Consider the following 17,149-nt stretch of genomic DNA (forward strand, 5'->3'; position numbering starts at 1 on the left):
AGAATAATTTTATCTAACAAAACGACCATTCATGTTATAGCTGGGTCCCTTGGGATTGCAAACAGAGGAAGATCTTCAAAAGTAAGTGATTTATTTCATCGCTATTTGTGATTTTATGAAGCCTGTGCTGGTTCAAAAATATGTTAATGTGGGGCGCCGTCCTCAGACAATCGCTTTCGCTGTAAAGCCTATTGTGAATCGGACAACAAAGTTAGATTAACAAGAATCTAAGCTTTAAAATGATATAAGATACTCACTCGTATGTTCATGAATGTTTAATATTACGATTATTTATTTGAATTGCACGCCGTACAATTTCACGGGATGTTGTCGACTGGTGTCCCGCTAGCGGGATGCCTATCATAAGGGGAACTATACTGACGAGAAGCGCTCCTTCACATTAACAGCTCTAAAATGAACTAACATGGGTTCTGTCTGTGAGAGTATGTCTGTGAACTGAAAATATTCTCTGTGCATGACAAAGGTAAGACTGAAATAAGCCTTTTGACAGTATTTCTTTGCAATATAACGTGTACTATGTTTCTATGATACCTGTAACGATTTAGCATCATTTCCATATAATAAAGTTTTCTAACTACAGTGCATTCTGAAATTATTCAGACCCCTTGACTTTTTTCACATTTTGTTACATTATAGCCTTATTGTAAAATTGATGAAATAAATGTTTTTCCTCATTAATCTACACATAACACCCCATATTGACAACGCAAAAACAGGTTTATAGACATTTTTGCAAATGTATTAAAAATAGAAACAGAAATACTTTATTTACATAATTATTCACACCCTTTGCTATGAGACTTGAAATTAATCTCAGGTGCATCCTGTTTCCATTGATCATCCTTGAGATGTTTCTACAACTTGATTGGAGTTCACCGTTGGTAAATTCAATTGATTGGACATGATTTGGAAAGACACACACCTGTCTACATAAGGTCACACAAGCCATAAGTTTGAAGGAATTGTCTGTAATGCTCCGAGACAGGATTGTGTCGAGGCACAGATCTGGGGAGGGGTACCAAAACATTTCTATAGCATTGAAGGTCCCCAAGAACACAGTCCATCATTCTTAAATGGTAGAAGTTTGGATCCACCAAGAGCAATCAGGAGAGAAGGGCCTTGGTCAGGGAGATGAACAAGTACCCAATGGTGACAGAGCTCCAGAGTTCCTCTGTGGAGATGGGAGAACCTACACCTATGGTGAAGCATGGTGGTGGTGGCAGCATCATGTTGTGGGGATGTTTTTCATTGGCAGGGACTGGGAGACTATGCAGGACCGAGAGGAAGATGAACGAAGCAAAGTACAGAGAGATCCTTGATGAAAACCTGCTCCAGAGCACTCAGGACCTCAGACTGGGGTGAAGGTTCACCTTCCAACAGGACAACAATCCTAAGCACACAGCCAAGACAACGCAGGAGTAGCTTCGAGACGTCTCTGAATACCCTTGAGTGGCCCAGCCAGAGCCTGTACTTGAACCCGATCAAACATCTTTGGAGTGACCTGAAAATAGCTGTGCAGCGACGCTCCCCATCCAACCTGACAGAGCTTGAGAGGATCTGCAGAGAACAATGGGAGAAACTCCCCAAATACAGGTGTGCCAAGCTTGTAGCGTCATACCCAATGAGACTCGAGGCTGTAATCGCTGCAAAAGGTGCTTCAACAAAGCAGTGAGTGAAAGTGTCTGACTATTTATGTAAATAAATTAGCAAAAAACACCTGTTTTTGCTTTATCCTTATGGGGTATTGTGTGTATATTGATGAGGGAAAAAAATATTTGATCAATGTTAGAATAAGGCTGTAACGTAAAATTTGGAGTAATGGGGTCTGAATACTTTCCAACGGCACTGTAAATATAAGGCATACCTGTTCTAGATGGCTTGTCAGATAATCCAATTTGTTTCTGGAAGGAGAGAATTCCTGGAGCTCAATTACGTCCTGTTAAACCTTCCCTCTTGGTCAAATATATCTGTTTTGTCTAATACATTATAACTGAGGACGCGTCTTCGATATCAGCTCGTCAGAAAATCCTCTTTTTAGGGACATCCATATCTTCCATAGAATATGTTCGAGAGAGCGGGTGTATGAAGTGACCGGTTCAGCTTCTGTTGTTCCTGCCTGTCTTTTCTAAGGCAGCCGGTACAGGCTCGCTGATCAGCTCTAGGTCTTGTCAGAGTTTTACAGTGTTTTATAGTGGCATGTTGGTCATGTCTCCTTTGGAAAATACGTTATTTATGTTCAGTGAGATTTTCCTGAATCAAATAAAAGTTCAATGGAGAAAAAAAATTGGTGAATTAAAACATTTTTTTCAGTTAGTCGGCATATTGTTATTACAGCATTTATTGACGACTCTTAATATCTGGCTGTTCTCATTTGATTTAGTTTAATTCTGTGTGTGTGTGTGTGTGTGTGTGTGTGTGTGTGTGTGTGTGTGTGTGTGTGTGTGTGTGTGTGTGTCCGCCTCTGTCTGACCGCTTTGTGTATGTAGTCTTGACACAAGCGACGTCGCTTGTGACTTTTTTTATAGCGTATAAGTGTGTTTGTGCGTACGTGACAGCGTGTAGTTGAGTGACACTCTATGTATAATGTCCATGTTCTACCTGTGACGACCTGTCCTGGGGTGTGTCAAAATGTGTGCCTTCCCTATGACTTAATCTGATGCGGGTGTGTGTCACACATGGGTTAAAATACTATTTAAAATCTCTTAAATACTTTCAGTGTTTGCTTAAGCCTGGCTGGAGTGCCAGATGGGCGGGGATTTCTCTTTTGTGTCTATTCAATGAAGTCCATCGCACCAGCGAAAGTGGGCTTGATTGACAGGGCATCGGTAACATCCGTAGACCTGTGTAGCTATGTGCTGCTGTAAACGTATCCCTTGACAGACAATGTATACTCCTTCCATCCCTCTTTGTGATAACACACAATTAGCAACAGTGCCTCACACACTGGGGATAACCCATAGAGGTATGGGAAAACCACATGGTTACTTCAGACATGCTTTTTCAGTGCATTACATCAAGAACACTTCGTCCTCTGGACCAAGTGTGTTAGCAAGCTGTCCAAGGACCATAGGACACGGGGAGCCCACACAAACAAACCAATAAAAAGTACTTGAGATCTGAGGCCATCCAAGGTTATTACTGTTATTGTGAAGGCCATTCCATGCAAAGACACACAGCACACACACGTTAAGGTGCTGTTTGGTTATCTCTTCATTGAGCAACTTACTGACTTCTCTCGCTCTGTTTCTTGTGTGTGTGTGTGTGTGTGTGTGTCAGAGGACGTCTCTCTTACTTCTGGTTCTGCTCCTCTCTTTGGCTCCTCTGCATAGTGTTCTGTCCTCTCCCTGAACTCCATACTCCCCCAGCAACTTTATCTATGCAAGACCCCTCTCGTTCCTCTCACTCTCCCTCCTCTTCTTTGCCCGCTCTCTCTTTCTCCTCCCCCTCGCTTTTTCTCTGTCCGTCTCTCTCCCTCTCTCACACTTTATAGTTGTCATTTACACATTCACATAAATCTTTATTCACACTTTACCTCTCGTTCTCTTTATTTTTGGTCTTTCCTTCCGTCATCTCTCTCTCTCTCCTCCCACCCTCTCGCAGGTTGTCATTAAGCATGTGTCCCGTGTCTCCTGAGTCCGCAGGGGGCACCCCCCTTCTTCCCCATCCCCCTCACTTAACCCCTCCATCACCAGACTCAAAACTGATGATCTAATTTGAATTAAAAATAGCTATGTATCGATGTATAAACATGTTGTATACACTTGCAGCTTAAAGCTGGATTGCAGTGTACACAGACAAGAGTGGGACAGGACAACATTATCAAATGAAATGTTATTTGCCACATGCGCCGAATACAACAGGTGTAGATCTTACAGTGAAATGCTTACGTACAAGCCCTTAACCAACAATGCAGTTTTAAGAAAATACCCACAAAAAAGTAAGAGATAAGAATAACTAATAATTAAGGAGCAGCAGTAAATAACAATAGTGGGGCTATATTCAGAGTACCGGTTCAGAGTCAATGTGTCAATGTGCGGGGGCACCGGTGTCGAGGTAATTGAGGTAATTGTAATGATGTACATGCAGGTAGGGTTATTAAAGTGGCTATGCATAGATGATAACAGAGAGTAGCAGCAGCGTGGGGGGGTGCAAATAGTCTGGGTAGCCATTTGATTAGCTGTTCATGAGTCTTATGGCTTGGGGGTAGAAGCTGTTTAGAAGCCTCTTGGACCTAGACTTGGCGCTCCGGTACCGCTTGCCGTGCGGTAGCAGAGGGAACAGTCTATGACTAGGGTGGCTGGAGTCTTTGACAATTTTTCGGGCCTTCCTCTGACACCGCCTGGTATAGAGGTCCTGGATGGCAGGAAGCTTGGCTCGGTGATGTACTGGGCCGTTCGCACTACCCTCTGTAATGCCTTGCGGTCGGAGGCCGAGCAGTTGCCATACCAGACAGTGATGCAACCCATCAGGATGCTCTCGATGGTGCAGCTGTAAAACCTTTTGAGGATCTGAGGAACCATGACAAATCTTTTCAGTCTCCTGAGGGGGAATAGGTTTTGTGGAGTGCAATAGAGATTGCATCATCTGTGGATCTGTTGGTGCGGTATGCAAATTGGAGTGGGTCTAGGGTTTCTGGGTCTAGGGTTTCTGGGATAATGGTTACTAGGATGTCATTGTGAGCCATGACATCCTAGTAACCCGTTTGGCCCAGCAGCCTTGTGAATGTTGACCTGTTTAAAGGTCTTACTCACATCGGCTGAGGAGAGCGTGATCACACCGTCATCCGGAACAGCTGATGCTCTCTTGCATGTTTCAGTGTTACTTGCCTCGAAGTGAGCATAGAAGTTATTTAGCTCGTCTGGTAGGCTCGTGTTACTGGGCAGCTCTCGGTTGTGCTTCCCTTTGAAATCTGAAATAGTTTGCAAGCCCTGCCACATCCAACAAGCGTCGGAGCCCGTGTAGTATGATTTGATCTTAGTCCTGTATTGACGCTTTGCCTGTTTGATGGTTCGTCAGAGGGCATAGCGGGATTTCTTATGAGCTTCTGGGTTAGAGTCCCGCTCCTTGAAAGTGGCAGCTCTGCCCTTTAGCTCGGTGCGAATTTTGCCTCTAATCCATGGCTTCTGGTTGGGGTATGTACGTACAGTCACTGTGGGGACGACGTCCTCGATGCACTTATTGATAAAGCCAGTGACTGATGTGGTATACCTCTCAATGCTATCGGAAGAATCCCGGAACATATTCCAGTCTGTGCTAGCAAAACAGTCCTGTAGTTTAGCATCTGCTTCATCTGACCACTTTTTTATAGCCTGAGTCACTGGTGCTTCCTGCTTTAATTGTTGCTTGTAAACAGGAATCAGGAGGATAGAGTTATGGTCAGATTTGCCAAATGGAGGGCGAGTGAGAGCTTTGTACGCATCTCTGTGTGTGGAGTAAAGGTGGTCTAGAGTGTTTTTCCCTCTGGTTGCACATTTAACATTCTGATGGAAATTCTGTAAAACTGATTTAAGTTTCCCTGCATTAAAGTCACCGGCCACCAGGAGCGCAGCCTCTGGGTGAATGTTTTTCTGTTTGCTTATGGCGGAATACAGCTCATTGAGTGCAGTTTTAGTGCCAACTTCGCTCTGTGGTGGTACGTAGACCACTACGAAAAATACAGATGAAAACTCTCTAGGTAGGTAGTGTGGTCTACAGCTTATCATGAGATACTCTACCTCAGGCGAGCAAAACTTTGAGACTTCCTTAGATAGCTTGCACCAGCTGTTGTTACATAAATGCATAAATGCATTTTTGCCTCAATCTCTATTTCCTTCTCCAGCAAATCACAGGGATCGGGGCCTTGTCGGGTGTCTGCAGTATATCCCCTGCGGCCAACTCATTGAAGAGGAACTCCTTGTCCAATTTGAGGTGAGTAATCCCAGTTTTGATGTCCAGAAGCTATTTTCTATCATAAGAGATGGTAGCAGCAACATTAAGTACAAAACAAGTTACGAACAATGCGACAAAACAAACAAAATAGCATGATTGATTGAGAGCCGATAAGACGGCAGCCCTACCCTCTGGCGCCATCACTTTTGTCTAGATACTACTGCAGACTGGAAAGCTATGCTCATAAAAGCATGTTGTAGTTATGACTATGGATGTGATGCCAATGAACATAACTTATGTTGCTGCTACCACTTGTCTATCAAATATTTGAGATACTGTATATGTCTGTTGTTTCCTGAACATCCAGGTCATTTTGTGATGATTCAGATGGCATTGAAGCATTGGATGAAATATTACTGTATCTGCTCGTCGGAATCACATTACATCAGTCATCTATTTATAAACCCCAACTTTGATTATTAATCTATTCACGTCTTCATACCTGAACTTCTTCACACTCTCTACCTAGCCAAAGTATATTCCTCTCTCATACCCAACACTGTCAACAATAATACCACCACGATGATATGAACCCTACAAACCCTGCTGTGTCAAAATGTTTCATACAGTGGGGCAAAAAAGTATTTAGTCAGCCACCAATTGTGCAAGTTCTCCCACTTAAAAAGTTGAGAGAGGCCTGTAATTTTCATCATAGGTACACTTCAACTATGACAGACGAAATGAGAAGAAAAAAAATCCAGAAAATCACACTTTCATACTTTGTTATATACCCTTTGTTGACAATGACAGAGGTCAAACGTTTTCTGTAAGTTTTCACCAGGTTTTCACACACTGTTGCTGGTATTTTGGCCCATTCCTCCATGCAGATCTCCTCTAGAGCAGTGATGTTTTGGGGCTGTTGCTGGGCAACACGGACTTTCAACTCCCTCCAAAGATTTTCTATGGGTTTGAGATCTGGAGACTGGCTAGGCCACTCCAGGACCTTGAAATGCTTCTTACGAAGCCACTCCTTCGTTTCCCGGGCGGTGTGTTTGGGATCATTGTCATGCTGAAAGACCCAGCCACGTTTCATCTTCAATGCCCTTGCTGATGGAAGGAGGTTTTCACGCAAAATCTCCCGATACATGGCCCCATTCATTCTTTCCTTTACACGGATCAGTCGTCCTGGTCCCTTTGCAGAAAAACAGCCCCAAAGCATGATGTTTCCACTCCCATGCTTCACAGTAGGTATGGTGTTCTTTGGATGCAACTCAGCATTAACAAGTTCTATTTTGGTTTCATCTGACCATATGACATTCTCCCAATCTTCTTCTGGATCATCCAAATGCTCTCTAGCAAACTTCAGACGGGCCTGGACATGTACTGGCTTAAGCAGGGGGACACGTCTGGCACTGCAGGATTTGAGTCCCTGGCGGCGTAGTGTGTTACTGATGGTAGGCTTTGTTACTTTGGTCCCAGCTCTCTGCAGGTCATTCACTAGGTCCCCCCGTGTGGTTCTGGGATTTTTGCTCACCGTTCTTGTGATCATTTTGACCCCACGGGGTGAGATCTTGTGTGGAGCCCCAGATCGAGGGAGATTATCAGTGGTATTGTATGTCTTCCATTTCCTAATAATTGCTCCCACAGTTGATTTCTTCAAACCAAGCTGCTTACCTATTGCAGATTCAGTCTTCCCAGCCTGGTGCAGGTCTACAATTTTGTTTCTGGTGTCCTTTGACAGCTTTTTGGTCTTGGCCATAGTGGAGTTTGGAGTGTGACTTTTTGAGGTTGTGGACAGGCCTTTTATACTGATAACAAGTTCAAACAGGTGCCATTAATACAGGTAACAAGTGGAGGACAGAGGAGCCTCTTAAAGAAGAAGTTACAGGTCTGTGAGAGCCAGAAATCTTGCTTGTTTGTAGGTGACCAAATACTTATTTTCCATCATAATTTGCAAATAAATTCATTAACAATCCTACAATGTGATTTTCTGGATTTTTTTCCCCTCATTTTGTCTGTCATAGTTGAAGTGTACCTATGATGAACATTACAGGCCTCTCTCATCTTTTTAAGTGGGAGAACTTGCACAATTGGTGGCTGACTAAATACTTTTTTGCACCACTGTATATACACTGTCTATTTATAATTAAATATAAATATACACGGCAACAGTAAACATGTTGTCCCCCACAAATGATGCAGCACCCCCCTTGGGCCAGTCAGTGTAATTTTGTAAATGACGGTTCTCTATGGCAAGATGTATCATTCACCCAAGTTTCATCAAAATGGGGCCAGTGGTGTCCGAGATATTGCATGGATTAGCTAGACTCATGTCCCTGAGCATGTGTGCCAAATTTCATCGCTGTGAGTCAAACCGACCAAGAGATATAAACATGTGCCCGTTATAGTGCAACTGTGAGGTCAAAATGTTCTTGCATCTGTTGAGTCTTGACAGTGTTTTCAAAATATGTACCAAATTTCGTTACAATACAAATATGTGCCAGGCCACACCCACATGAATGTTTATTGGTCTATGTTGTTTTAGGTACAAGTCTGGAAAATATTGCGTTGAGAGACCGTTGTCCATCGATGCCACATATCAAGTTTTGTGCAGATCAGTCATTCGGTAACAGAGTAGTGTTTTCACAAAATTCTAAATGGCATAAGATCCACCATGACAGTCCTAATGGGTCCCTAGGCAAATGTATTCCTTGTGAGGAGAGGAACCTATGTACCGAATTTCATGACTTTAGGTCAAACGGGATGTGGGGCGTGACCTTTCAAAGTTTGCATTTTCAATCTCTTGTTACAGCGCCACCATCTGGCCAATCAGTGTATTTTTTAAATGCCGGATCTTAATGGCAAGACGCATCATTTACCCACATTTCGTCAAAATCAGGCCATTGCTGTCTGAGATATCCTGTATGACTAATGTGCGAACGAACGGATGAAGACCGATCCACAGGCCCCTCCAGATTTCATCATGGGGGTCAATAAATAGTAGACCCTAGCTCTGAATTATAGCACTGACAAGCAAAGGCTGTGCGAGGAAAACGGCACGTGAACTTCAGGAGCATTGCAGCCGCGTGATAAATCGGCTAAAAAGGCACAGCACTCTTTCCTCTGGCCAGAGTGCTCATTGCTAACTCGGGAGTGCGGGCTTGAGACTCCAAAGCTCTAAACTCACTTAATACAATCCCTATGAGATAAAATAAATGCACGTTCATCTTTTTTTGTAACGTTTACATTTGACAAATGTCCACTCTAAATATCTTTCCTCACCTTGAGTTTGAATTTTTCAATGCTCGACTAGATTTCCTAAATCGGATTCGCACGATCCACCTTTCCCCTTTTGTGTTTTCCACTAGATAACACAGCCACAAAGTCACAATTGGCTGCAACGTAAAGATGTATGAAAATAATAAATAATCGCTTTTTGGCCTTAATTTAAGGTTAGCCATACGGTTATCGGTGTGGTTAAGGTTAGGGCTAAAATAATATTGTATGAAAATAAATTGTGGAAATAGCGGGGCTTAGCCATATTTATGACTTTCTGGCTGTGTTAAGTGAATACCTTTTTGGGAAGCTTCAACTACTACACTGCGCCTGCGCCTTGCCATTTACGTGCTGTGAGTCTCTCAGAAAAATGCCGATGTGGCTTCTGTAAACGGATTTAGGGAATCAAGTTGGCGAAAAGTTGCAATGGAACTTTTCCTCTTGTGCCTTTTTTGGGTGTGCAGCTTCGCTATATCAGCCGAGGACGAAAGACTGCCCAATCGATGCGAAGGTAACGTTTGCTACAGTAGTTACACATTGAATGTGACGATGTCTTGCTCAGCGTTAGCTTTTTTGTATACTTAGCTAACGTTAGCTAGATAACTAACTAGCAGATTCAGTGTCTGTGAATGCATTTTCTTACTTACATTGGACGTGTTTATAAATGTAAATTAACATGCATTTGAACAACATCCGCCTGTCGGAACCCTATAGTGTGTAAGTTCCTGACGGTGGAGCTCCAAGCAGCCTTGGAGAAGACGGGTCGGTCCAAGGAGGTTCTGGAGCTAGGAGCAGTGCTGGACACGGGTAAACGCAGACGCAAGATCAAATACAATACCTCGTAAGTAACCCCAGGACGAGTACTTTAAAGTGTCCCTCCTCTCCTTCAACCGTGTTGATGTGATAAAACAGGATGGGTCAACTGGCCTTTAAGATCGATGAATGGAAGGATACATGGAGAGGAAGCCACTTTATGTTATGGAGAAGGAGAGGGAAGCCTCTCATTGAGCTCTGCTCTCTTGTCATAGACTGAAGTGATTTGACCACTCATTTTGTAGTTGTGATTTTTGAAATAACTGTTTTCAGTGAGACCCGTCTGACGGAGGCAGTGGATAACATCTGTGAGGGGATCCTACAGTACAGTGTCCATGCTGAGAGACCTGGCAGCCTCCGATACGCCAAGGTCCTCACACCTCTCCATCTTCGCAGTTTAACCAATGTTCATGCTTTAGAACAGTGTTCTTCAATCCTGGTCCTGTGGACCCACATGGCATGCAGGATTTTGTTCCAGCCCAGTATTAACACACCTGAGTCAACTAACCATCTGTGTGTGTTTTAGGGTACCAGTCAGACCATGGCCACTCTGAAGAACCTGGTCCATAAGGGGGTGAAGGTGGAGTTGGGTCTGCCCTATGAACTCTGGGACGAACCCTCAGTGGAGGTGTCCGACATGAAGAAACAGGTACATACCCGTGTGTGTTTACACATCAACACACAGCTTTACAGGCAGAGGGTTGTGCGTGTTCATGACAATAAGTGGGTGTTGGGTTGTTTCAGTGTGAGACGATGCTAGAGCAGTATGAGGAGGTTGTGGAGGACTGGTACTTCCACCATCAGGAGGAGAGGCTGGAGCGCTTCCTGTGTGAGACACACATTCTCAAGACCTCCGAGCAAGGTAGGACACACACACTATAGCATACACACTAGCAAATGTATACCTAAAGCACACACTCACCCAAGACACTTGAATAATGGCAAACACAACATACACGTGTTCACATAGAGTTAAACACTTACCTGGGTTTTCCCTCTCTCCCTCAGAATGTCTACAGGAGGTTTGGAAGGGTGACATGGGAAAGAAGGGATCCAAAGTGGAGGTAGCAAGCGAAGAAGAGGGAGAAGGGAAGACTCACGACGCAGGAGAACTGTGAAATCATCCAAAATGGCGGAGTGAAAGTCTCCCTAACAGAACTACCCCTCTTTCTTTCCCAAATGGTCATACGATATTTGGAGTGGAACATAGTTAGAATGCATGGAGCAAAGTTACATTCAACATCAATAATACTGTATGTAGCAGACCAACCAACTGAACATTACAATTCCTATCTCTGCATCGACAATCCGCCTCCTGTTTTGCTCCTCAGAAAGCTAAAAGTGAGCTAAGTCAAGTCTCCCAAACCTTAGTGCTTCACCACTCTATTATCATACACTATATCTACAAAAGTATGTGGACACCCCTTCAAATTAGTGGATTCGGCAATTTCAGCCACGCCCGTTGATGACAGGTGTTTAAAATCGGGCACACAGTCATGCAATCCCCATCGACAAACATTGGCAGTAGAGGTGGTGGGGTGGTGTAAAGCTCGCCGCTATTCAATTCTGGAGCAATGGAAACGCGTTCTCTGGAGTGATGAATCACGCTTTACCATCTGGCAGTCCCACAGTCGAATCTTGGTTTGGCGGATGCCAGAATAAAGCTACCTGCCCTAATGCGTAGTGTCAACTGTAAAGTTTGGTGGAGGAGGAATAATGGTCTGGGACTGTTTTTCCTGGTTTGGGCTAGGCCCCTTAGTTCCAGTGAAGGGAAATCTTAACGATACAGCATACAATGACATGGTAGAAGATTCTTTGCTTCTAACTTTGTGGCTGCAGTTTGGGGGTGGCCCTTTCCTGTTTCAGCATGACAATGTCACTGTGCACAAAGCAAGGTCCAGAAGTGGTTTGGTTGAGATCGGTGTGGAAGAACTTGACTGGCCTCCACAGAGCCCTAACAACCCTATTGATCATCTTTGGGATGACTTGGAATGCCAAGAGCGAGCGAGGCGTATCGCCTAACATCAGTGCCCGTCCTCACTAATGCTCTTGTGGCTAAATGGAAGCAAGTCCCTGCAGCAATGTTCCAACATCTAGTGGAAAGCCTTTCCAGAAGAGTAGAGGCTGTTGTAGCAGAAAAGGGGGGTTCAACTCGATATTAATGAACATGATTTTGGAATGAGATGTTCAACAAGCAGATGTCCACATACTTTTGGTCATGTAGTGTATCTATGGAGCGAGGGGCAATCCAGTTGTGTCCAACATTTGAATAGTCATAGATGTGTCATTGTTTACAGTTTACATCAAATCAATATCATCAATTTACACACACCTGTCCCTTTTCAGTAGGTAAGTTGAAACTGAGAATGCTACAGAACACTACAATATGAAAGTAAATTGAAAACCAACTGCATTATCTAAGATGGGGAAGTATAGGAAATTGGAAAGCCTTTTTACCCTGTCGAAGTGTGCCCATGTTTTGTATTAGTGTACTACTATATGGTAATTTTTTGTTTCCTAAATCCAATATGTACCGTTTTTAAATTTGAATAAACTCTTATCACATTGTGTACATGTGAGTCTTGAAATTTGTCTGAATTTAATTTAGCTTTTCACATGCCTTCTACTGTATAGGGAGCAAGAACATTGGGATACTGGATTTTTTTTTAAATGGTACAATTTGCATATCCAATGAAAGTCGGTGTAGCTACCTGGCTGGAGATGTGAGAACTTGTAATGTGCTGCCATCTTGTGGTATATTTTTGAAATTGTCTCTAGAACTGCATTGATCTGTCAGGGTCCCTGGCCTAGACCAGAGCAACAAGTGTTGTTTTTTGTGTGTGGAAGGTGCGCTATTAGTCTTGCTTCCATAATATTATGCGGCACAAATATCCAACATTCAACTCTGTTTAGGTGTCTACGATGATGGGAACACGATTTTACACGTGTGTTTCTTTTTGAAGGAAATAAACTAAATTGAAATAGTGTATTCTCCTGTTTTTTCTGTCCCAGTGTTTATACAGGCTTTTGGCCCTGAGGATGGTACTGCAAATCAACCAAAACTATGTGAACCCAGCAGATACAGCCAAGCACATTAAGAAACAACACTAAGGCGGTGTTGCCAGAATTCAAATAAAGGTTCTATAAAGAGTCATCTTCATAAGGTTGGAACCTGGCTCTCTGTAACGTCTCAACCCAGAATCAACAATTCCATTCTCAACTACTTAGTCACAGTGTTCAAATGAAATTTAATATATATATATATATTTTTTTTACAGCAAACATTCAAGTAGTTCAACTAGGGCAAATTGTGACCACAGAACTTTACCTGCACAATTGTTTATTGGCCTTTGACTAGGTTGACTACTTTTGTGCTACATCATTGATCATTCTTATTTCACAAATGTAGGAAAATATTTTCCATGTGGTAAAAAATATATTTTTGACTTATGGAAAGTGACATCATCCCTATTCTAATCGGTCCCACCTGCCAGAAGACTACACCTGATTGGTCAACTCATTATCTCCAAAAATTCTGATTAGTTGATTAATAATTAGAACTAATTGCTATCTCTATGGGAGGTTTTATTGCTGAAGCACTGACTTGTTTGCCATAAAACCTAAAGAAGAAGAAGCTCTAACTTGGGTTTGAGAGTAATGGAGGAAGCAGAAGCGATGCTTGATTCTGTTGGCGCGAGTATAGATTGAGGAAATTAGTGGAATACTGTAACATCTTAGAATGGAGTTTAAAGGACTAGTTGTAAATCAAGATAAGCTTCGGTATGATAACGCCTCATTCCTTGTGCGATTCATGAGCAAGGATGTTTTTGGTGGGAACCCCGTTTGCCGTCACAAAGATTGTGAAGGATGCATTGGGAGAAGTAGAGTCAAAGTGACCAAGAGTGGTATGGTGTTTTCATGTGTGTCAAAAGGAGAAAGCACTGTGGATGCACAAATGGTCGACACATGAAGTGGAATGCTATGATTATCGGAGAAGGGCACCGGTTAAAGGTGTCATATCTGGCGTCTCGATAGATATTGAGGCTTCATGGTTTAAGATGAACATGCCAGGAATAGTTTCTTCACATCGCTTACCCTGCACTGTGAATGGAAAGGAGGAAAGCCTTTCTGTTTTTACGTTTTGATGCTGAATTTCTCCCGACCCTTGTAAAGCAGGACTGTATTAGATATGCAGCGCAAACGTACGTACAAATGCCACTTCGATGTCATAAATGTAAAACATTTGCCCACATCTCAAGTGTTTGCAAACTCAATATTGTTGCAGAGTTCCCTGCGTGTCCTGTTTAGGGTGAAGAAGGTCCAAGTAGGAAGGATCAGGGCTGTTGAGAAGCTCTCCTATGCAGAGGCAGTGAAAAAGGTTGAAGCAGCGAGCAGAGATGATGAAGCTATGGCAGTGGGTGATGCCCAACAGTTATGTGGATGTCAGTTAGTTGAGAGATCCTGAAAACACTTAATTGTGGGGGTTGATTTTGTTGCGTTTATTTGCAAAGGTGATTAATTGTACGGGACAAACTAACAAAACAAACCATCGAAGAAACTGGAAATCATTGTGAAAGCAGGTCAAATGTTCTTGGGTACCAATGATTTCACTGCTGAGACACTGCAGGGAATAATATCTGACAATGCTTTCTCCTCTCACCCCCAGAACCTGTGTAAGGATCTGAGTGCATTTGACTGAAGGAGTATATTGACTTATTTTTTTTCTGCAAATAATGATTTATTTTTAGTAGGTGGAAGCGAACCACCTTTTTGGGATGTATTCCGCCAATTAAACTTTGAAGAAGAAGAACTTTTCAAGTTATTTGGTGACGCGAAGTGCACCCTGTTGGCTCAGCGTTTGGCTCTTGGTGCTGATGGTCCTTTAAGTTTTGGCAAAATTATGTCAGTTGTTCGGTTAACCACAATGTGTATTTGTATTTATTATGGATCCCCATTAGCTCCTGCTAAGATTTAGTTAAGGTTTAGGGTTTAGTGAACGATTTGTCCCAAATAAAATGCTTTTAGATATGAAAAATTTGGACAAACTTATTCCTTGCCACCCATTCCAAAATGAACTCCAGCTCTTTAAGTGTTGTAGTCATTTCAGTCGCTGTAGTAGCTGACGTGTATACTGTTGAGTCATCAGCATACATAGAAACACTGGCTTTCGTCAAAGGCAGTGGCATGTCGTTAGTAAAGATTCCTAATTTTACCTGGATTATGTTGGAGAGACTTCCATTAAATAACACCCTCAGGTAACTCTTTATCCACAATATAGAAGGGGGTGTAAAGCTATAACACATATTTTTACAGCAGCAGACTATGATCGATAATATCAAAAGCTGCACTGAAGTCTAACAAAACAGCACCCACAATATTTTTTATCAATTTCTCTCAGCCAATCATCAGTCATTTGTCTAAGTGTTGTGCTTGTTGAATGTCCTTCCATATAAGCGTGCTGAAAGTCTTGTCAATTTGTTTACTGTAAAATAGCACTGTATCTGGTCAAACAATTCCCCCCCCCCCCCCCCCCCCCCCAAATGTTTACCAAGGGTTGGTAACAGGCTGATTGGTTGGCTATTTGAGCCAGTAAAGGGGGCTTTACTATTCTTAGTTAGCGGAATTATTTTTGCTTCCCTCCAGGCCTGGGGGCACACACTTTCTAGTTAGGCTTAAATTGAAAATATGGCAAATAGGAGAAGCAATATCATCCACTATTTTCCTCTGTAATTTTCCATCCAAGTTGTCATACCCCGGTGGCTTGTCATTGTTGATATACAATACTTTTTTCACCTCTTCCACACTCACTTTACGGAATTCAAAATAACAATGCTTGTCTTTCATAATTTGGTCAGATATACTTGGATGTGTAGTGTCACCGTTTGTTGCTGGCATGTCATGCCTAAATTAGCTAATCTTGCCAATTAAAAAAACATAAGTTGGCAATATCAGTCGGTTTTGTGATGAATGAGCTGATTCAATGAATGATGGAGCTGAGTTTACCTGTTTTCCCAAAATTTCATTTTAGGTGCTCCAAAGCTTTTTATATCACTTAACTTTGTTTCATAGTGTAGTTTCTTCTTTTTATTCAGATTAGTGACATGAATTTCTCAATTTGCAATAGGTTTGCCAATCGGTTGTGCAGCCATTCCTGCCATTTCTTTAGCCTCATCCCTCTCAACCATACAATTGTTAAATTCCTCATCAATCCACAGGGATTTCTGTGTTTACAGTCATTTTCATAATGGGCGCATGCTTATTAGTAACTGGAATAAGCAATTTCATAAATGTGTCAAGTGCAGCGTCTGTTTGCTCCTCATTACACACCACAGACCAACAAATATTATTTACGTCAACATAGGAATCACTACAAAAATTATTGTATGACTTCTTATACACTATATTAGGCCCAGCCTTTGGAACTTTGGTTTTCCTAGATATGGCTACTATATTGTGATCACTACATCCGATGGATGAAATTAGCTTTCAAGCTAATTTCTCTAGCATTAGTAAAGATGTGATCAGTACATAAAAAAAGGTTTTATTTTATTATTTTACCTTTATTTAACCAGGTAGGCTAGTTGAGAACAAGTTTTACCTAGCATGGACTTGTAGATGACCTGGAGCCAGTGGGTCTGGCGACGAATATGTAGCGAGGGCCAGCCGACTAGAGCGTACAGGTCGCAGTGGTGGGTGGTATATGGTGCTTTAGTAACAAAACGGATGGCACTGTGATAAACTGCATCCAGTTTGCTGAGTAGAGTATTGGAAGCTATTTTGTAGATGACATCGCCGAAGTCGAGGATCGGTAGGATAGTCAGTTTTACTAGGGTAAGTTTGGTGGCGTGAGTGAAGGAGGCTTTGTTGCGGAATAGAAAGCCGACTCTAGATTTGATTTCATTCCTGTGCTGTTTGTAACTAACCTGTCAGATTGACTAATAAGCTGAACCAGGTTGCAGGCACTGGTGAAAAGTTTGAAGCTTTTTCTTGAGTGGCCAGCTTGTTGAAAACCTGTCAATATTTAAATCACCCAGAAAATATATCTCTCTGTTGATATCGCATTACATTATCAAGCATTTCACACGTTATCCAGAAACGGATTGTTAGCACTTGGTAGTCTATAGCAGCTTCCCACAAGAATGGGCTTTAGGTGAGGCAGATGAACCTGTAG

At 42.4% G+C, this 17,149-nt stretch overlaps 1 protein-coding gene across 1 annotated transcript; it reads left to right on the plus strand.

The window, feature by feature from the left end:
• The first annotated feature begins 9,396 nt into the window (after nucleotides 1–9,396).
• Nucleotides 9,397–11,218, plus strand: cnpy4 (canopy FGF signaling regulator 4). The gene is made up of 6 exons (XM_021577999.2): nucleotides 9,397–9,676; nucleotides 9,880–10,006; nucleotides 10,252–10,348; nucleotides 10,505–10,627; nucleotides 10,723–10,840; nucleotides 10,987–11,218. Exons 1-6 carry the CDS (start codon nucleotides 9,592–9,594, stop codon nucleotides 11,094–11,096), a joined length of 660 nt encoding a protein of 219 aa, XP_021433674.1. The 5' UTR covers nucleotides 9,397–9,591; the 3' UTR covers nucleotides 11,097–11,218.
• The last annotated feature ends 5,931 nt before the right edge of the window (nucleotides 11,219–17,149 follow it).

This window comes from Oncorhynchus mykiss, chromosome 21, assembly GCF_013265735.2.
Source record: "Oncorhynchus mykiss isolate Arlee chromosome 21, USDA_OmykA_1.1, whole genome shotgun sequence".
In the NCBI taxonomy this organism is placed as follows: Eukaryota; Metazoa; Chordata; class Actinopteri; order Salmoniformes; family Salmonidae; genus Oncorhynchus; species Oncorhynchus mykiss.

What these genes read in the sequence shown, in the direction of transcription:
- cnpy4 (XM_021577999.2), top strand. Translation starts at nt 9,592, where the DNA reads ATGGAACTTTTCCTCTTGTGCCTTTTTTGGGTGTGCAGCTTCGCTATA. An exon ending in ACTGCCCAATCGATGCGAAG is followed by an intron (nt 9,677 to 9,879) that starts GTAACGTTTGCT and finishes GGAACCCTATAG; the next exon opens with TGTGTAAGTTCCTGACGGTG. An exon ending in AAGATCAAATACAATACCTC is followed by an intron (nt 10,007 to 10,251) that starts GTAAGTAACCCC and finishes AACTGTTTTCAG; the next exon opens with TGAGACCCGTCTGACGGAGG.